At 41.0% G+C, this 19,207-nt stretch overlaps 2 protein-coding genes across 2 annotated transcripts in view; one reads left to right on the top strand and one right to left on the bottom strand.

Annotated features, from left to right (window-relative positions):
- Positions 1–1,607: 1,607 nt before the first annotated feature.
- Positions 1,608–1,819, bottom strand: ANKRD13C-DT (ANKRD13C divergent transcript). The gene has a single exon (XM_017849968.1). It carries the CDS (start codon positions 1,803–1,805, stop codon positions 1,608–1,610), a length of 198 nt encoding a protein of 65 aa, XP_017705457.1. The 5' UTR covers positions 1,806–1,819.
- A 149-nt stretch (positions 1,820–1,968) lies between these two features.
- ANKRD13C (ankyrin repeat domain 13C) overlaps positions 1,969–19,207 on the top strand; it is a 90,579-nt gene continuing 73,340 nt past the window's right edge. Inside the window, 1 exon segment of the mRNA XM_017849967.1 lies at positions 1,969–2,781. Within this exon segment, the coding sequence (XP_017705456.1) occupies positions 2,352–2,781 (430 nt within the window). The 5' untranslated portion in view covers positions 1,969–2,351.

Below are 19,207 nucleotides of genomic sequence, written 5' to 3'. Positions count from 1 at the left end.
TTTTTTTTTTTTCTTTTTTTTGGACGGAGTCTCACTGTGTCGCCGAGGCTGGAGTGCAGTGGCATGATCTCGGCCCACTGCAGCCCTGCCTCCTGGGTTCAAGTGATTCTTCTGCCTCAGCCTCTGGAGTAGCTGGGAGTACAGGGGAATGCCACCACACCCAGCTAATGTTTGTATTTTTAGTAGGGAGGGGGGGGTTTCACCATACTGGCCAGAGCTGGTCTCAAACTCCTGACCTCATGATCCGCCCACCTCGGCCTCCCAAAGAGCTGGGATTACAGCCGTGAGCCACCGTGCCTGGCCAAGTGTAAACTTTTAAGATGACATACAAAGCCCTGCATGACCTGGCCCTTCGTCTCTCTCTAGCCTTACAGCCAGATTTGATTATACCACATGCTAGCATTGAAGTATTGGGCAAGTTTTTTAAACTTGAAGTTAAAAAACCTCAAGTGAGGATATTAATGCTAATCAGGGGGAGATAACAGCATATAAAGTGCCAAGCATACTGCCTGGCTTAGCGTTAACAATAAATATTGGCTGTTGTGGAAAAAGAAAATATTACTGCATGTATTTGTTCAATCTCTACTGCTGTCGCAAGAGGATGCTTTGAACTGCTGATTGGGTAATGTTTTAACATAAACGGAACTCTCCACTGAAAAAGAAAGAAAAGGAAGAAAGAGGTTTATTTGAATAGACTGGGAAGAAAATTGGAGGTGAAAAGTTGAGTGATCGGGGAGGATTAAGAGAGGCCCACAGAGTTGTTTGCTTGTGGAGATGAGTTAGTGGTAGTATAAACTTCAGAAAGAAGAGATCTGGCTGAGCGCAGTGGTTCATGCCTGTAATCCCAGCACTTTGGGAGGCTGAGGCTGGCGGATCACTAAGGTCAGGGTTCAAGACCAGCCTGGCCAACATGGCGAAACCCCGTCTCTACTAAAAGTACAAAAATTAGGTTGGTGGGGTGGCGCGGGCCTATAATCCCAGCTACTCTGGAGGCTGAGGCAGGAGAATCGCTTGGACCTGGGAGATGGAGGTCGCAGTGAGCCGAAATCACACCACTGTATTCTAGCCTGGACTACAGAGATGCTGTCAAAAAAAAAAAAAAAAAAAAAAAAAAAAAAAAAAAAAAAGAGAGACCTAAAGTATTTGCTGTCAGAATATAGGGGAACTTTGGAGAGCTAAATGGGTTAAGATCTTTAGGATGTTTTGCTAACCCCCACCCTGACCTCCTCAGTGGCCAGCTTTAGTTACTTTGTTAAAGTTTCATGGTTGACAGATTTACGTTTCTTCAGAGTTTGACACTAGGTTGAGGTTGGCCATGAACTAATACAATTATATCTCAGTTACACGATTATTTGCGCTCCTTAAGTGTCTCCACCCTCATGTTAACTGACATCTGCCCGAAATTCATTCATCTAATACATATTTGAGTGGCCTCCCCTCTTTCCGTTTGCTGGACAGCCCATCATTTTCCAAAGTCAGCCCCTAAACTCTTCTATGAGTTTCCTGACAACTCAAAACAAAAATTCGCCCCTCCCTTTTTTGCGTGCAACCCCGCCTCCTCTGTTAATCGTTTGGCTGTCATTCCTCTTGTATAGCGCTCCTTGCAATCAGGACTGGTGCTCTACATATTTGCTAGCTCGGTGTATGGCACGAAGTAGATGCTCAGTAAATGTTGATTGAACCAGTATCCCGTGCTTCTCGGTGACACCACATCCTGCGTGCCGTGGCGTCATTCTGCATTCCTTGACTGCGGTAGGCGCAGATCCGGAGGGTTTAAGTGGTTGTTTATAACGTGCACCGAACATATCCAACGCAGGCTGTGGTTTCAGACCGCCCACAAGAAGCGCGGTTGGTGGGAGTGCGGTCTCGAGGTCGGCTGGCAGCTCGGAGACTCCAGCTCGAGGCGGAAACACTCTACCTGGGAGGCGCCGGCGCCTAGTGATTCTGGGAATAGAAGGTGCGAGGGAGGGAGCTGGCAGCTCTCTTATCGCGGTGTTTCCTCTCTCTCTTCACTCCCGGGGGGAGCTCTCGCGAGAAGAGCAAGAGGAAGATGGCCGTGCCCTGTTTTTCGGTGTGAGGCGGCGACGGCAGCTGCTACGGCGAGGCTGAGATCCTGATGTCGTGGGCACCTGAGCTCTAGCTCCCCCCAGCGAGCGCGCGTCCCTTCGTGCCTAGGCGAGAGCCGGCTCTTCCCCGGGAGATGCGTTTGTCCCAGGCTTGGGGGCGCAGTGGGAGTTCATGCTGCGCTGGAGGCTCCTGGCCACCGCTCTAATCGCCTTGGGCCGCCGCAGCGCCAGCTCCGTCGCCAGCGGTGAGCCTCCCGATTCCCCGCCTTGCCCCTGGCGGCGGCGATGACCGGGGAGAAGATCCGCTCACTGCGGAGGGACCACAAGCCCAGCAAAGAAGAAGGGGACCTGCTGGAGCCCGGGGATGAGGAAGCGGCGGCTGCCCTTGGCGGCACCTTTACCAGAAGCAGGATTGGCAAGGGCGGCAAATCTTGTCATAAGATCTTCAGTAACCATCACCACCGGCTGCAGCTGAAGGCAGCTCCGTCCTCCTCCAATCCCCCCGGCGCCCCGGCTCTGCCGCTGCACAATTCCTCCGTGACTGCCACCTCCCAGTCCCCGGCCCTTCTGGCCGGCACCAACCCCGTTGCTGTCGTCGCGGATGCAGGCAGTTGCCCTGCACACTACCCGGTGCACGAGTGCGTCTTCAAGGGGGATGTGAGGAGACTTTCCTCTCTCATCCGCACGCACAATATCGGGCAGAAAGATAATCACGGTGAGGAGTGCTAGCCCCTCTCCACCTCTCTCCTTCCCCGAGCCTAGGGTGTGCCTCCCCAGGCTTCTGGAATCCTAGGCCCCCCCTCCAGCAGACTCTTCTTTCCTCTCCTTTGCCCATCATCCGCGCCATTCGGTAAATCATGACCAACTCAGTAATAGCGTGCCAGTGGTCAGGGGGTTGGTTCTTGTGGGTGCAAAGGAATGTATCCTCCTTGCCCACTTCAAAGTTTCTCGTGAGAAGCTGTTTTGTTTGAGACAGGCCTTGGATTTGCTTGATTCTGGACTGCCAGAAATTTTAGGTTGCCTCTCACCCAACCTGGTTTTCTCCTTTTGTTTATGGAGCTATGTATTTTTTATTTCTCTCCCCTTCCCCCCACCTTGGCATTTTAAATTTTGAACACATAAATTGCCCTCCTCCCTTCATTACTCACAACAGATCCCATCTTGACCGCAACTGGTTGTGATTCTGCCTGCCACCAGGTTGTTTCTTTTTTGTCTGCTTTCAGTAAACTTAGAATGTTTGATTTCTGAAAGCCACACGATAGAAGTTTGTTGGTATTTGATACCTGGAACAGTTAGACTTCTCAACAGCCGAGTTTTATTGGAGTAGAGATTTGATTTTTTGCTTGTTTTAAGTAGATAATTGCTAATAGTAATGTCTCATCTTGATGACTGTGACTAAAAATAGAATTGTGATTTTCATAGTAATTTTATCTTAGTCTATATTAACCATTTCTTTTGCCTTGTAAGCTGAATTTTTTGTTTAATTCTAAAAAATCGTGTGACTGAGTTAACTTTTAAGCAGCAGTAAATTTATTAATGAAAACTAATGTGAACACTGACATTTTAACATTTAATAGGCCGTTTTAAACTGGGTAGTTGGCACATATTGTTGATCGCTCTGCTTTTAATATGAAAAGTGTATACAGTCAGTTAGAACACGCTCAACGAACTTTGTGCTCAAAATGATATACATATCAATGAAATATTTGCCTGTGAAATAAGCTCCTTTAATTCCATCGGGTTGTAGGCTTTTAAGGACAAAAATTCAGATAAAAAAAGAGTAAGGTTTCTCTTGGCTGTATAATTCTCTAACAACTGCATTTGTTTTCCGAATTTACAATGTTGTAATGTAATGAAATCACCACCTATCATTTATCGTAAATCCCCAAAAAAGTATCTTAAAGTTGCAGCCAGTTTTTCATTCCTAGATTTAAATTACTTAATCATTTTGCTATTATAGTAGAAGCATAATGTTGTTTGTTGATGATGGTAATTATATTCTAACCCTTTGGAAAACAGTTGTTAGTGGCAGATGGGTTGTAGCTTCAGTTTATTAGTCAATTATTAGGAAGTTTTTCAAATTTGGTCTACATAGTAGCCATAGTTACATTACCTTGAAATATCCCTGAAACAGGTAAAAGGTTTGAAAGTTAACTCCCTTTGAAATAAGAGATGGATGAGTATCACTGAAGGTATTGAATTACAGAATTATTGGGCTTCCATGTCTTCAACCCAACATTTAGGAGTACATTTGTTTAAGTTCAAATTCTGTTCAAAGTAATTACAATCCTATATACTCTAAAACTCTTGTCCTTAGCCCACTGAAACTCACTTTTTTAAAGTAAAGTTTTTTATTGTGTTTAGCTGACCTTATATCATTGATGTTTCTGATTAATGTAACCAGTGGTTCACATACCTGGGGTAAATGTAATTGTTTTCCCCCCTGCAATGTGTACATGCTCATCTCCTACAGTGAGGCATCCTAGGAACAGTGGCTTCAATTTAATGTGCTTCTTATTTAGTCTTTTTTTCTCCCATAGCCTCATAAATTTTTCTGATACATTACTTTTACTCTTGATGTTTTACTAACCTGGATGCTTTTAGATTTTAGGATGTTTTCCTTTAAAATTATAGAAGATAAATACTTATAAAATCACTTAAACAAAAGCAAACTGGGATAGGTGCGGTGGCTCACACCTGTAATCTCAGCAGTTTGGGAGGCCGAGGTGGATGGATTACCTGAGGTCAGGATTTCAAGACCAGCCTGACCAACATAGTGAAACCTCGTCTCTACTAAAAATACGAAAATTAGCCTGGCATGGTGGTGCATGCCTGTAATCCCAGCTACTTGGGACGCTGAGGCAGGAGGATCACTTGAACCCAGGAGGCGGAGGTTGCAGTGAGCTGAGATCATACCATTGCACTCCAGCCTGGGTAACAGAGACTCTGTCTCAAAATAAAATAAAATTAAAAAAAAAATAAATAAATAAAAGCTGTATATTCTCTTTGGATTGCTTTAATATAAGTGCATAGCAGAATAATACACTCATACAGGTACATAGCAGAGCCAGACAATTATACCATATATTACGTAGTTTTATGTTCATCATAAGGATTCCTTTCCCAACATGGTGACAGTGATGATTATTGTCCTTATTATAGATACAATTTATCCAGTAGGTCAGCAGGGTGCTAATTGTTTACATACATTGTAACATTGAATCCTCACAGCAGCCCTGCCAAGGAGTGCAGTGGAATCATCTCGTCTTGCTGGGGTCTCTGCCTCCCAGGTTCAAGTGCTTCTTCTGCCTCAGCCTCCTGAGCAGCTGGGACCACAGGCGTGTGCCACCATGCCCGGCTAATTTTTGTATTTTTAGTAGAGACTGGGTTTCACCGTGTTGGCCAGGCCGATGTAAAACTCCTGGCCTCAGGTAATCCACCCACCTCGGCCTTCCGAAGTGCTGGGATTACAGGCATGAGCCACCGCGTCCAGCCCAAAGCAGATAGTTTTATACTCATTTTAAAAATAAGAAAAGTAGGCCGGGCGCGGTGGCTCAAGCCTGTAATCCCAGCACTTTGGGAGGCCGAGACGGGCGGATCACGAGGTCAGGAGATCAAAACCATCCTGGCTAACACGTTGAAATCCCGTCTCTACTAAAAAAACTACAAAAAACTAGCCGGGCGAGGTAGCGGCGCCTGTAGTCCCAGCTACCCGGGAGGCTGAGGCAGGAGAATGGCGTGAACCCGGGAGGCGGAGCTTGCAGTGAGCTGAGATCCGGCCACAGCACTCCAGCCCGGGTGACAGAGCAAGACTCCGTCTCAAAGAAAAGTAAAGCCTAGAGAGGCAAGGAAACGTCACTAAAGTTACATAGTATAAATCTCAAAGCTATGAATCATAACAAGGACTCCAAAGCATATCATGAACCTCTTTGTAAGTATTTCTATTGATTGGGACCCACTATGTTGCAAGGAAGTCAATTCTCATAATGTGCATTTGGGGTTTTATTTTTTTTATTTTTATTTTTATTTTTTGAGACGGAGTCTCGCTCTGTCGCCCAAGCTGGAGTGCAGTGGCTGGATCTCAGCTCACTGCAAGCTCCGCCTTTCGGGTTCACGCCATTCTCCTGCCTCAGCCTCCCGAGTAGCTGGGACTATAGGCGCCCGCCACCTCGCCTGGCTAGTTTTTTTTTATTTTTTAGTAGAGACGGGTTTTCACCGGGTTAGCCAGGATGGTCTCGATCTCCTGACCTTGTGATCCGCCCGTCTCGGCCTCCCAAAGTGCTGGGATTACAGGCTTGAGCCACCGCACCCGGCCCGCATTTGGGGTTTTAGAGCAAAGTTCTTTAATATATTTTTTTCTCATTCCTTACAAGAGTTTTGTAAAGAGATTCTACCATTGGACATCTCAGGTTTTTCTGTGGAGCCCAGATCTCAGCCCTGTTTGCTACTTCTTTTTTAAATAATGGCCCAAATAAATGGGCTACTTTGTCCACATGATAGCCCTTTAGATATTTGGCAAGATTACCTTCAGGTTCAATATTCCTAACTTTTGTATCTATTCCTCGTCACATTGTTTGTAAAGTATTTAGAATAGTCCCTGAAACATAGTAAATACTGTATGTGTGTTAACTAAGTAAATGAAAATCTTCGTCATTGTTTAGTAGAACTTGTTTGTTAATTCTTCCCGTAGAAGATGGTGCTCAGAACTAACCTTATTGCTGGAGATATATTAGCCTCGTGAGCAAAGACAACAGGGAGACTATAATGCTGTAAAGCAGCACACAGTTATGCAGTGCAAGAGTATGTTAATTAATTAATTTATTTTTTGTGATGGAATCTCACTCTGTCACCCAAGCTGAAGTGCAGTGGTGCAATCTTGGCTCTCTGCAGCCTCCATCTCCTGGGTTCAAGCAATTCTCCTGTCTCAGCCTCCTGAGTAGCTAGGACTACAGGCATGCACCACCACACTGGCTAATTTTTATATTTTTGTATTTTTAGTAGAGACAGGGTTTAACCATGTTGGCCAGGCTGGTCTGGAACTCCTGACCTCAAGTGATCTGCCCACCTCAGCCTACCAAAGTGCTAGAATTACCAGCATGAGCCACCGTGCCCGGCCAAGAGTATGTTAATTTTTTAATTATGTTTTGTTCTCAAGTGATCTGCTGTCTTTCCATTCTATCTCTTCTTGTATTTATTTATTTTTTTAACCTCAACAAAGGACTTTATAACTATTATATTTTATTTTGTTAGTTTTGGTCCTTTATTGTACCTGGAGAGCTTATTGAATCCTGATTTGATCACTATTTAGTTCAGTTCATAAGCTATTTGAGTTTAAACTATCTCTGATTTGGTAAAAATTTTTTGGTATGTGTGTGCATTTGCAAGTTATTGACTTAAATTGAATAGGAGAAAGGATAGAGCTTTTACTTTTATGATAAAATATTGGTTGAATAGGAATTTTTTTTTTTGAGTCATCAATTATTTTGTGAAGTATTGTATTCTGGGTCCAAACATATTTCTTGAGGTGTGTTAAGTACAGTAACAGCTATAAAATCATGTATACATTGTATTCAAATATGCCAAATGATTGTGACTCATCACTTAATAACAGCTGTTTTTTGGATGAGGAAGAAATATTAAATGTACACAAAATTATGGAACTCTGTGTCTTTGGTTATATACCACTTTTTTCTTTAGTGTAAAATTAAAAGATTGAATCTAAGCCTTTTCCACTGTCAGTGTAAGGATTTTCTGAATCAATTTTGCCATTGATAGTTTGGCAAAGGATCATGATGACATGACTTTTTTTATGATTGATAATAATTTTACTTATTGAGAATTGAGAATATGAAACATATAGATTTTCTTGGTTTGACTATACTTCCTATTGGTTAGACTTGTAATTATGTTTTTTTTTTCCTTAAGTTAAATGTCCTTAAGAAGCTAAGCAGCTTCTCTTGGATGCTAGTCAGAAGCTTTTAGGTGCCAAAGTGATGAAAGTCCTGAACATATGAATTGCTCAAGCCAGCCTTTCCTAGATGTGAAAAATTTCTGATTTATTCTGAGAAATTTGGCAGTTTCTCCTGCCTTTAATTACATTGCCTGGCAGGTGACAAGCCATCTTCTCTATGGTTAATTTTAATTTTTCCTTGTTAATTTTCATATTTACTTGTAATATTTTCATGTTAATATGTTCTTGAAGCTATTTCACACAGTGTTAGAGATTTCGAATTATAAGTTAAAATTCAATTGAGAATATTCCTGCCGATGCAGTTGCCACAGGGAAGTGACAATGAAATGATTAATGTGTAAAATCTCTGCCTCATGGCTGGCAGATTTCTTTAGCCAGTGATTGAAAAAAATCTCAATTTTAGAAAGATTAAAAAGGTGCAGGCCTGGCACGGTGGCTTACGCCTGTAATCCCAGCACTTTGGGAGGCCAAGGCGGGCTGATCACCTGAGGTCAGGAGTTCGAGACCAGCCTAACATGGTGAAACCCTGTTTCTACTAAAAATGCAAAACATTAGCCGGGCATGGTGCCAGGCACCTGTAATCCCAGCTCCTTGGAAGGCTGAGGCAGGAGAATCACTTGAACCCAGGAGGTGGAGGTTGGGGTGAGCCGAGATTGTACCATTACACTCCAGCTTGGGCAACAAGAGCTAAACTCCATCTCAAAAAAGAAAAAAAAAAAGTGCTTTTGAGGATTGAAAAGATAGGATAATCTATTTGATGGCCATAGGGTATGTTTATTTTGGTTTATTCTGTATAAATCTCTTATCTTCCTTTTGATTTTTTTTTCTCTGCTTTGTTTTAGTCATTAAAACTTTCATGATGGGTGATACAAAAGAATAATACGTAATAGATCTCTTTTAGAAGAGGTGACTATAAAGCTAATCTCCGCATGAAAAAAAAAAAAAAACTTTAAGCTCCTGGTGAATAATTTTAACCAGGAGAGGGTTAAAATGAGGGCTTGTGTTTAAAAGAACATTAGTAGTTTTATGTTTGTTTATTTGCTTTCTGTTTTATAGGTTTTTTAAACTTTGTTTTTGTAGGACAGACCTCAGTTTCCTTAGGAAGAAAGTGGTGTCTAGAGGCTCAAGTTTATAACACATTAAAGTTGTTATACACCTTACCTGGGTGTGGGGGTGATTTGGTGGTGAAGTGTTACTCCATTGATCAGGGTTAATATAGTTGATCTTCATTATTAGATGAATGTCATCTTCCTTCTTTCTTGTCTTTCTTCACCATGTGCATCTCCAACAGAGTAGGACTGGCCTTGGGTTAAGTGGCTGTGTTTCTTGATGGTGTCACCATTAGTACTATAGAACTTCACCCACTGCTTACAAATGTTGTGATAAGAACACATCTTCAGAACTGTGTCTTAAAAGGGAGGGAGGATCCTCTTCTCCCCTTTTCTGCACTGGGCTGCAATAGGAATAGAAATTCTGACCATCTAGCTTTGGCAAAAAAGGTAGCAGAAATGGGTGATTATTGGTGATGTTGGGTCCTGGGTATCCTCAATGAGGTAGGAGAATTCTAGAGGACTCATTGGAGAATTGAGTTTTCGGTAGGATAGCTGCCCCAAGTTGATGCCATTCTTAAGTCATAAAAATCTACTTTAATTCAGAGTATAATATAATTATCAGAATGCTTGGGTTCCAGAAAATGAGTGCAGTTCCTAGAGAATTGGATGGGGGCCAGGCAGACAAACAATGTGGTTCTGCTCCTATACCATTTATTTTCTTGAGGGAGAGCTGGGAGATCAGTTTTAGAGCAAGACTGAAGTATGTAAAATAGGGGTAGGAAAAAGGGAAAAGTTCTTTTGCCTTTTCTGTATTGATCAGATCAGGGTCATATCTGAGTTTGAGACCATGCTTCTCTATGAACTGGTTTTAATGATATTATTTAACCTCTGAAATAAGCAGATACAATAATATCTGCCTCTTGGAGCTTTAATAGTCTCAAATGGAAAAAAGGACTGAAATATTTTAACTCTGAAGGTTCGCACAATACCAATTAATATCAGTATGTTGCTCTCACCTTTGGTATTAAGTACCGTCCTTCAGAAGCTACTCTTTCTTTTTGAGGTTTAGACAGGACTTCAATTGAGGGTTTTTTTTGTTTTTGTTTTTGTTTTGTTGTTGTTTCTTTTGAGACGGAATTTCGCTCTTGTTGCCCAGGCTGGAGTGCAATGGTTCAATCTTGGCTCACCACAACCTCTGCCTCCCAAGTTCAAGCAATTCTCCTGCCTCAGCCTCCTGAGTAGCTGGGATTACAGGCATGCACCACCAAGCTCGGCTAATTTTGTATTTTTAGTAGAGATGAAGTTTCTCCATGGTAGTCAGGCTGGTCTCGAACTCCTGACCTCAGGTTATCCGCCCACCTCAGCCTCCCAAAGTGCTGGGATTACAGGCGTGAGCCACTGTGCCCGGCCTTAATTGAGGTTTTATCTGATGCTTGAATTCATACTGTGTGTGAGTCTCCTAAAGGGTTAATTAGGTTTATTTGACTCTCCTATAAGTTACCTTTAGTTTACTATTGGTGTAGCTCAGTTGATTTTTTTTTTTTTTTTTTTGAGACGGAGTTTTTGCTCTTGTTGTCCAGGCTGGAGTGCAATGGCACGATTTCGGCTCACCGCAACCTCCTCCTCCCAGGTTCAAGCGATTCTCCTGCCTCAGCCTCCTAAGTAGCTGGGATTACAGGCATGCGCCACCATGCCCAGCTAATTTTGTATTTTTAGTAGAGACTGGATTTCTCCATGTTGGTCAGGCAGGTCTCGGACTCCTGACCTCAGGTGATCCATTCACCTTGGCCTCCCAAAGTGCTGGGATTACAGGTATGAGCCACCGTGCCCGGCTATGAAGTTGGATTCTTGGCTGCAAATATCTTATCAGGCAGTTAATGCATGCCCTTTCTTAGCACTGTAGTGAGTTCTGTAAAAACTTGTGCTATGTTGCATATCCTCTTATGCATATATAGCTTTTGTTTGGTTATCATACAGAATTAGGTGGAGACCTGCATTGTCCTAGTATGAAATGCTTTTTGGAGAGTAAAATCAGATTTTGACAATGCTCTTCTGGTTCTTTATAGTTTCTTTTTTCTTTGATTTCATTCATTCAACAGATACTAAGCTTCTAATAATATGTGATGGACAGTGTTTTATGTACAGAGGTTATCGCAGTGAACAAAACTGACAAAGTGTCTGTTCTAATGGAGCTTACATTCCAATGGGAGAGACAGACAACAAACAAACTAATAAATATATGATATGACTGATAATGGTAAGTATTATAGAGTAAAATTAAGCAGAGGATAAAGAGTGCTGAGAGTACGGGGAAGGAAAAGTAGTAATTATTTCCCTGAGGTCAGAGTCAGGAAAGATACCAATAAATAAGAAATGTAAGCAGTTACCTAAAGAAAACTAGGGAGCAGATATCTGGCAGAACAGAGTTTCAAGCAGAAAATAGCAAAAGCAAAGGTACTACATTCAAGGAAAGAAAGGTTGACGTGGCTGGAACAAAGTAAGGGGGAGGGTGGTAGGAGATATGAGATTTGAGAGGCACAACTTTTTTAGACCCTTGTTAAGGATTTGGGGTTTTACTCAGAGCAATGTGGGAAGTTATTTAAGGGTTTTGAGCAGAGGAGTAACACGATTTGATTTTAAAAGGCTCGCTCGGGCTGTTGTGTGAGGCAAGGGTCAGTATAAAAAACTATTACAGTTGGGGGAAACTGGGGGGGTGATAAGAAGATAGAGCTGGTAGAAGTTGATGATGGATTTGATGTCAGATGATACATGTGTGTATATTTTAGTAGTATATTAGCATTTTTGAGAGAAAATGCAGAAATTACCCCCTTTTACTGCTTGCTTGGATGGGACTTGAAGGAGTCTATAGAACCTAGAGCTCTGTACTAGTACTTTTAATTTCCGGCTTTGTTCTATAGTTAAGGGGTGCACAAAGTCAAAACTATTTTTATAATAATATGTAGTCATTGCTTGCCTTTTTCACTGCAGACATTTTCATTAATGGTTCAAAAGCAATGGTGAGTAAAATTGTTGACATCTTAGTGCAAGTCAGAGTACCAAACTGGGCTGGTAGTCATTGTATTGTTCACTGCCATGCAAATTAATTTTTAATTTTAAAAATTAAAACAAGCCAATTTTACTTAATGTTTTGATGAAACTGTAAAAATTATGAATTTTATTACATCCTAATCTTGAGTACATGCTTTTTTGGTATTTGTGACATAATTGGGATTGTGCCCTTTGCTCTTCTGCTGCATACTGAAGGGGTAAATAAGGGAAAACATTGTTAAACTGTTTGAGTGGTGAAGCCAGGCACAGTGGCTCACGCCTGTAATCCCAGCACTTTGGGAGGATGAGATGGGAGGATCACTTGAGGTCAGGAGTTCCAGACCAGCCTGGTAAACATAGTGAGACCCCAATCTCTATTAAAAAGAAAGAAAAGACAAATAGAAAAAAAGTATTAGGAAAAAGTTTGAGGGGTATTTGAGTGTAAGCTGAGCTAGCCACCTTTTCATGGAACACCATTTTACTTCAAAGGACAGTTTACAAACTATCACAATTTGAATATTTGGCAAATTTTTTGGGAAAATAATGAAGTAAACCTATGACTTCAAGGAAAACAAGTGATAGTATTTATTGTGAATGAAAAAATTGAAGCTTTCAAATGAAAAGTAGAAATTTGAAGAACTTACCTCTGCCATGGTAAGCTTGATGGGTTCCCAGCACATAAAAGACTGTTTTAGTCAGATTGGAGGTGATATTGCCAAATATGATTTTTTGCTGTTGTACAGTGAAATATATCAGCATTTGAAGATTTCCATAACCTGGTCAACTGGTGTTTTTCAACTGATCAATGCATGGTGTTACAGAATCATGCATCAGTACAAGATCCATTCAAAGCACAAGATGGATCAGTATATTTCAGTGTAACACAGTACAAAAAACTTATTGATATGATTTTAGATTTCACATTGCAGTCTTTTTTTTTTTTTTTTTTTGAGATGGAGTATCGCTCTTCTTGCTCAGGCTGGAGTGCAATGGCGCGATCTTGGCTCACTGCAACCTTCGCCTTCTGGGTTCAAGTGATTCTCCTGCTTCAGCCTCCCAAGTAGCTGGGATTACAGGCATGCACCACCACATCCAGCTAATTTCATATTTTTAGTAGAGATGGGGTTTCTTCATGTTGGTCAGGCTGGTCTCAAACTCCCTACCTCAGGTGATCCACCTGCCTCGGCCTCCCAAAGTATTGGGATTACAGGTGTGAGCCACTGCGCCCTGCTGTGCAACCAACTTTTAAGAAGTGAATTTTGGTGTAGTAGCAAAGAAAAATATCCCCCAATTATCAGAAAAGGGTATTAAAATACTCCTACTCTCATCAACTGTGAATTTGTGTGAAGCATATATAAAAACGCAGCTGCCATCTTCTGTTAAGCCAGACATTAAAGGAAATTAATTTATTTTTATTTTTAATTAAATAATTTAAAATAGTACTTGCTCTTGTCACTTATTTGTTTGAAAATAGTTAATTTTTTCATAGAAATTTTGATATTAATAGGTAATGAGTATTACAGTTCAAAATTAATAATTAAAAATTTTAAAATCTTTATTCTAATATGGTAATATCAATAGATATATCTATATGACAAATGGTTTGGGATCCTTAATAATTTTTAGAAGTATAAAGGAGTCCTGAGATTCAAAAGCTTGAAAAACTGTAAATACAGTAAAAAGAATATAAAATTATAAATTTTTATGTCATTAACTGTCCTGGTTTCCAGATATGTAATTTTGGAAAATAACTATTATTAGGTCTATTTTTCTTCTTGAGAAATAGGAATGATATTTGTTTCATAGGATTATTGAGCAAATTAAATGAATAAGGTATCACAAGTATACAGCACAGTGCCCAACACATTTAATAGATACCCATGAAATGCCAGCGATTCCATTTATTATTTGTATTTATTTATTCATTTTTTTTTTTTTTTTTTGAGATAGGGTCTCACTCTGTCATCCTGGTTGGAGTGCAATAGTGTGACCGTAATTCTTTGCAGCCTTGACCTCCTACTCTCAGGCAATCCTCCCACCTCACCCTCCTGAGTAGATGGGACCACAGGCATACCACACTACCATGCCCAGCTAATATATATATATATATTTTGAGATGGAATCTCGCTCTGTTGCCCAGGCTGGAGTGCAGTGGCACGATCTTGGCTCACTGCAACCTTCGCCTCCTGGGTTCAAGCAATTCTCCTGTCTCAGCCTCCTGAGTAGCTGGGACTGCAGGCGCCTGCCACCACACCTGGCTAATTTTTGTATTTTTAGTAGAGACAAGGTTTTACCTTGTTGGTCAGCTGGTCTCGAACTCCTGACCTCAGGTGATCTACCCGCCTCGGCCTCTGAAGGTGCTGGGATTACAGGCGTGAGCCACTGTGCCCAGCCCCCAGCTAATTTTTAAAAATTATTGTTTACAGAGACAAGATCTCCCTATGTTGCATGGACTGGTGTTGAATTCCTGGGCTCAAGCAATCCTCCCGCCTCAGTGTTCCAAACTGTTGGGAATACAGGCTTGAGCCACTGTACCAGCCAGTGTTTTTTACATATTTTAAAACTAAAGTCAGCCTGGTGCGGTGTCTCATGCCTATAATCCCAGCACTTTGGGAGCCTGAGGTGGGCGAATCACTTGAGGCTAGGAATTTGAGATTGGCCTGGCCAACATAGTTTTGCTAAACTCCATCCCTACTAAAAATACAAAAATTAGCCAGGCATGGTGGTGCACGCCTGTAATCCCAGCTAGTCAGGAGGCTGAGGCACAGGAGGCTGAGGCGCAGAAGGTGGAGGCTGCAGTGAGTCGAGATGGCATCACTGCACTCCAGCCTGGGCAACAGAGAGACTTTGCCACAAACAAACCAGCGTACCTAAAAGCTAAAGTGGTCTTAATATTACTGGATGTTTTTCACTTGTTCGACAAAACAGTTTGATTTAGTTTACCAAGTTAGAATGAAAGCGTTCAATTTCAGATTTAAAAAGTACATTATGAAAAGTTGATAGCAAAGTTTATTTTATGTTTTTATAATCCTTTGTGTAATAAATTAGCTTAAGCAGCAGGTTGAGGACATAGAAAACTGAGGAGATATTAGATGGAGGTAACTAGGATATTGGAGCACTTAGTTTTATGATATACTTGGTGGATACAGTAAATTCACTATTAGCCAGGTGATGATGATGATGATTTTGCCATTTAAAATATTGAATTAGCACAGCATGATATTTAGCATCATAGTAGAAGGTATTTCTGTTTATATTCTTATCTGTAAAAAGAGGGATTGAATTGTTGAACTGACTTCTAGTTCATAAATCTTGTGATAATATGATTAAAATTTGGACTTGTAATGGAAGGTTTCATTTGTAACTTCAGTAGGTACTGATGCTTTTACCCCCTCTTTTCTCTGTGTTCTTGAGGGGTTAAGAAAACAAAGGATAATTATCCAGGAGCATGGACACCTTGACTTCTTCACCTAGGTTATCTGTCTAGACTCTGGTGGACACTCCTTGACTTAAATTCAAAAATTTTTTTAATAGATATATTCACATGCTTTAGAATTCTTAAAAATAAAAGGATACATTTTAAGTTTCCCTTTCACCAATCTCTACCTATCTAGTTCCCCTCCTAGGCAGCAGCTAGTGTTATCAGTTCCTTATATGTGTGTGTGTGTGTGTGTTTTTCTCTCTTTTTTTTTTTTTTTTTACCATTTGGAGCATGGTACTTCTTTTTCTTCCTGAAAGATAGAGAAGTGAAGAAAGGGAACTGTTGCCACCTCTTCCACTATTGAGACAAAAAGAGATATTCAGGAATTTATACATTTGATTGTAAACGTCTTTTCTTTATTTTATTCCCCCTCCACCAAGTTGGAGTCTCGCTCTGTTGCCCAGGCTGGAGTGCAATGGGTGATCTCGGCTCACTGCAACCTCTGCCTCCCAGGTTCAAGCCATTCTCCTGCCTCAGCCTCCTGAGTAGCTGGGATTACAGGCATGTGCCACCATGCCCAACTAATTTTTGTATTTTTAGTAGAGATGGGGTTTCAACATGTTGGTCAGGCTTGTCTCGAACTCATGACCTTGTGATCTGCTTGCTTCTGCCTCCCAAAGTACTGGGATTACATGCATGAGCCACTGCTTCAGGCTCATCTCTTCTTTTTTACTGCCAAATGTGTATCTCCAGCCTATACTTCTCCTTTGAATTCTAGATTTTGTATTCGTCTTCACTTGGAATCTCAGAGTTGTTTTAAAATTACCTTGTCCAAATTGAAATTGCCATTTTCTGCCTCCTTCCCTTTCACCCGGCCACCCATTCTTTTAAATTACATCGTTAACTATCTAGTTGCTCAAGCCAGTCACTGAGATCATTCTTTGTTTCACAACTTCTTATTCCCCATACACATATAATTGGCAAGTTATTTTGAACCAGTCTACTTCTGTCTTCTCTGCCCCCACATTGAGACTGACCAATTTTAGTTTTATTTTTTCCTGGGAGTATTGCACCAGACTCATAACTAGTCTCCCTGTGTCCCCCTCCAATCCATTCTCTACATGAGAACAAGAATGATTTTAAAATGTAATTTGTATCATGCCACTTTCCTGCTATAGTAAAGTAAAATATGTATACCTTTCAGATAGATGAAAAAACAAAATGGAATAATAAAAATTATCAATCTGGAGGAAGGTAAGAAGGATGAGCAAAAGGAATATAGAACAGGCAGGACAAATAGAAAACACTAAAAGGGGCTGGGCTGGCAGTGGCTCACGCCTGTAATCCCAGCACTTTGGGAGGCCGAGGCAGGCAGATTGCTTGAGGACAGGAGTTCAAGACCAGCCTGGCCAACATGGTGAAACGCTGTCTCTACTAAAATACAAAAATTAGCTGGTGTGGTGGCGCACGCCTGTAATCCCAGCTACTCTGGAGGCTGAGGCAGGAGGATCTCTTGAACCTGGGAGGCGGAGGGTGCAGTGCGCCGAGATTACACCACTCTATTCTAGCCTGGGTGACAGAGTGAAACTCTGTCTCAAAAAAAAAAAAAAAGAAAACACAAAAGGATGGTAGATTTAGACCCTGATATGTCAGTAAGTATATATGAAACTGGATTAAATCCTTCAGTTAAAAGACAAATACTGTCTTACTGTAGGATAAAAACACCCAACTGCATGCAATTGGAGACGTATCTAAAACATCAGGATGTTAAAAAGTTGTAAGTAAGAGAATTGAAAAATATATTCCATGCAAATACAATTCAAAAAAGTTGGGATAATGGTAATGGTGTTAATATCCTAATAGGTTTTTTTTTTTTTTTTTTTTTTTTTGAGATGGAGTCTCACTCTGTCGCCCAGGCTGGAGTGCAGTAGTGTGATCTTGGCCGACTGCAACCTCCACCTCCTGGGTTCAAGTGATTCTCCTGTCTCAGCCTCCTGAGTAGCTGGGACTACAGGCGCACACCACCACACCTGGTTAATTTTTGTATTTTTGATAGAGATGGGGTTTTTTGATAGAGACGGGGTTTCACCATATTGGCTAGGCTGGTCTCGAGCTCCTGACCTCGTGATCCACCTGCCTCAGCCTCCGAAAGTGCTGGGATTACAGGCATGAGCCACCGTGCCCGCCCCCTAATAGGTTTTAAAACAGAAAACATTATCTGAGAAAAAGGTGCATGTCTCACAATGAAAAGTGGTTCAATTAACCAAGAATCTATGAAGATTTTAAGTTTGATTGCACTTGATAACCTGGCTTCAAAATGTATCAAGCAAAACTTGCTAGAATTACAAGAAGACATAGAAACCCCAATTATAGTGGGAGATTTTTAACATTCCTCTCTTTGTAACCAAATAAGCCAACAACAACAACAAATCAATAAGGATATAAAAAACATGAACAACACCATTAAAATGGATCTGGTAGATTTATATGAAATGCTGAACCCAACAACTGCAGAAAAAAAAGTTGTTTTTTTTTCAAGGATATAGACAGCATTTACAAAAATTGGTCAGACTCAACCATAAAGCAAATCTCAACACATTTTAGATGACTGAAATTACACTGCCCGTTCTCTGATTGCAATGCAGATAAGCTAGACATTTTTACAAAGGTAGATATCTTAGGAAAATGGCTGAAATATCAATCATCAAATCTGTTTTAAGAAATTAGAAGAACAATTTTAAGTTGCTTAATTTCCCAGTTTGAGTTTATTTTACCCAAATAAAATAGAAGTAATAAAAGAGCAGGAATTATTAAATTAGAAAAATAGAGCAACAAAGCCAACACTTTCTTCTTTGAAAAGATGAATAAAATTAATAGGTCAGGCACAGTGACTCATGCCTGTAATCCCAATATTTTGGAAGGCCAAGGTGGGAGGATTGCTTGAGTCCAGGAGTTTGAGACCAGCTTGGGCAACGTAGTGAGATATCTCTACTGAAAATTAAAAAAAAAAAATGAGTCGGGTGTGGTGGTGTGTGCCTGTAATCCCAGCTACTTGGGAGGCTGAGATGGGAGGATCACTTGAGCCTGGAAGGTTGAGGCTGCAATGAACCATGATTTTGCCACTGTACTCCAGCCTGGGTGACAGAGCAAGACCCTGTTTCAAATAATAATAATAATAATAATAATAATAATAATAATAAACAGACTGATCAAGAGAAAAAGAAGGCACAAATAACAGATATTAGGAATGAGAAGTGGTACATCAGTATAAATTCAAAGGTCATAGTATATCATTAATGGATATTTTGAACAAATTTTATGCCAATAAATGAAAATAGATAAACAATGCTAGAAATATTTAGTTTGTCAGAATGCACATATAAAGGAATTAGAGGGCCAAGCGCGGTAGCTCACCCTGTAATCCCAGCATTTTGGGAGGCCAAGGTGGGCAGATCACTTGAGGCCAGGAATTCGAGACCAGCCTGGGCAACATGATGAAACCCTGTCTCTACTAAAAATCCAAAAATTAGCCGGGTATGGTAGTGGGCACCTGTAATCCCAGCTACCTGGGAGGCTGAGGCAGGAGAATTGCTTGAACCCGGGAGGCGGAGGTTCCAGTGAGCCGAGAGGGAGACTCCCTCTCCAAAAA

The sequence above is a fragment of the Rhinopithecus bieti genome, unplaced genomic scaffold (assembly GCF_001698545.2).
Source record: "Rhinopithecus bieti isolate Rb0 unplaced genomic scaffold, ASM169854v2 scaffold_33515, whole genome shotgun sequence".
Lineage (NCBI taxonomy): Eukaryota > Metazoa > Chordata > Mammalia > Primates > Cercopithecidae > Rhinopithecus > Rhinopithecus bieti.
This window is presented reverse-complemented; position numbering and strand designations above follow the sequence as displayed.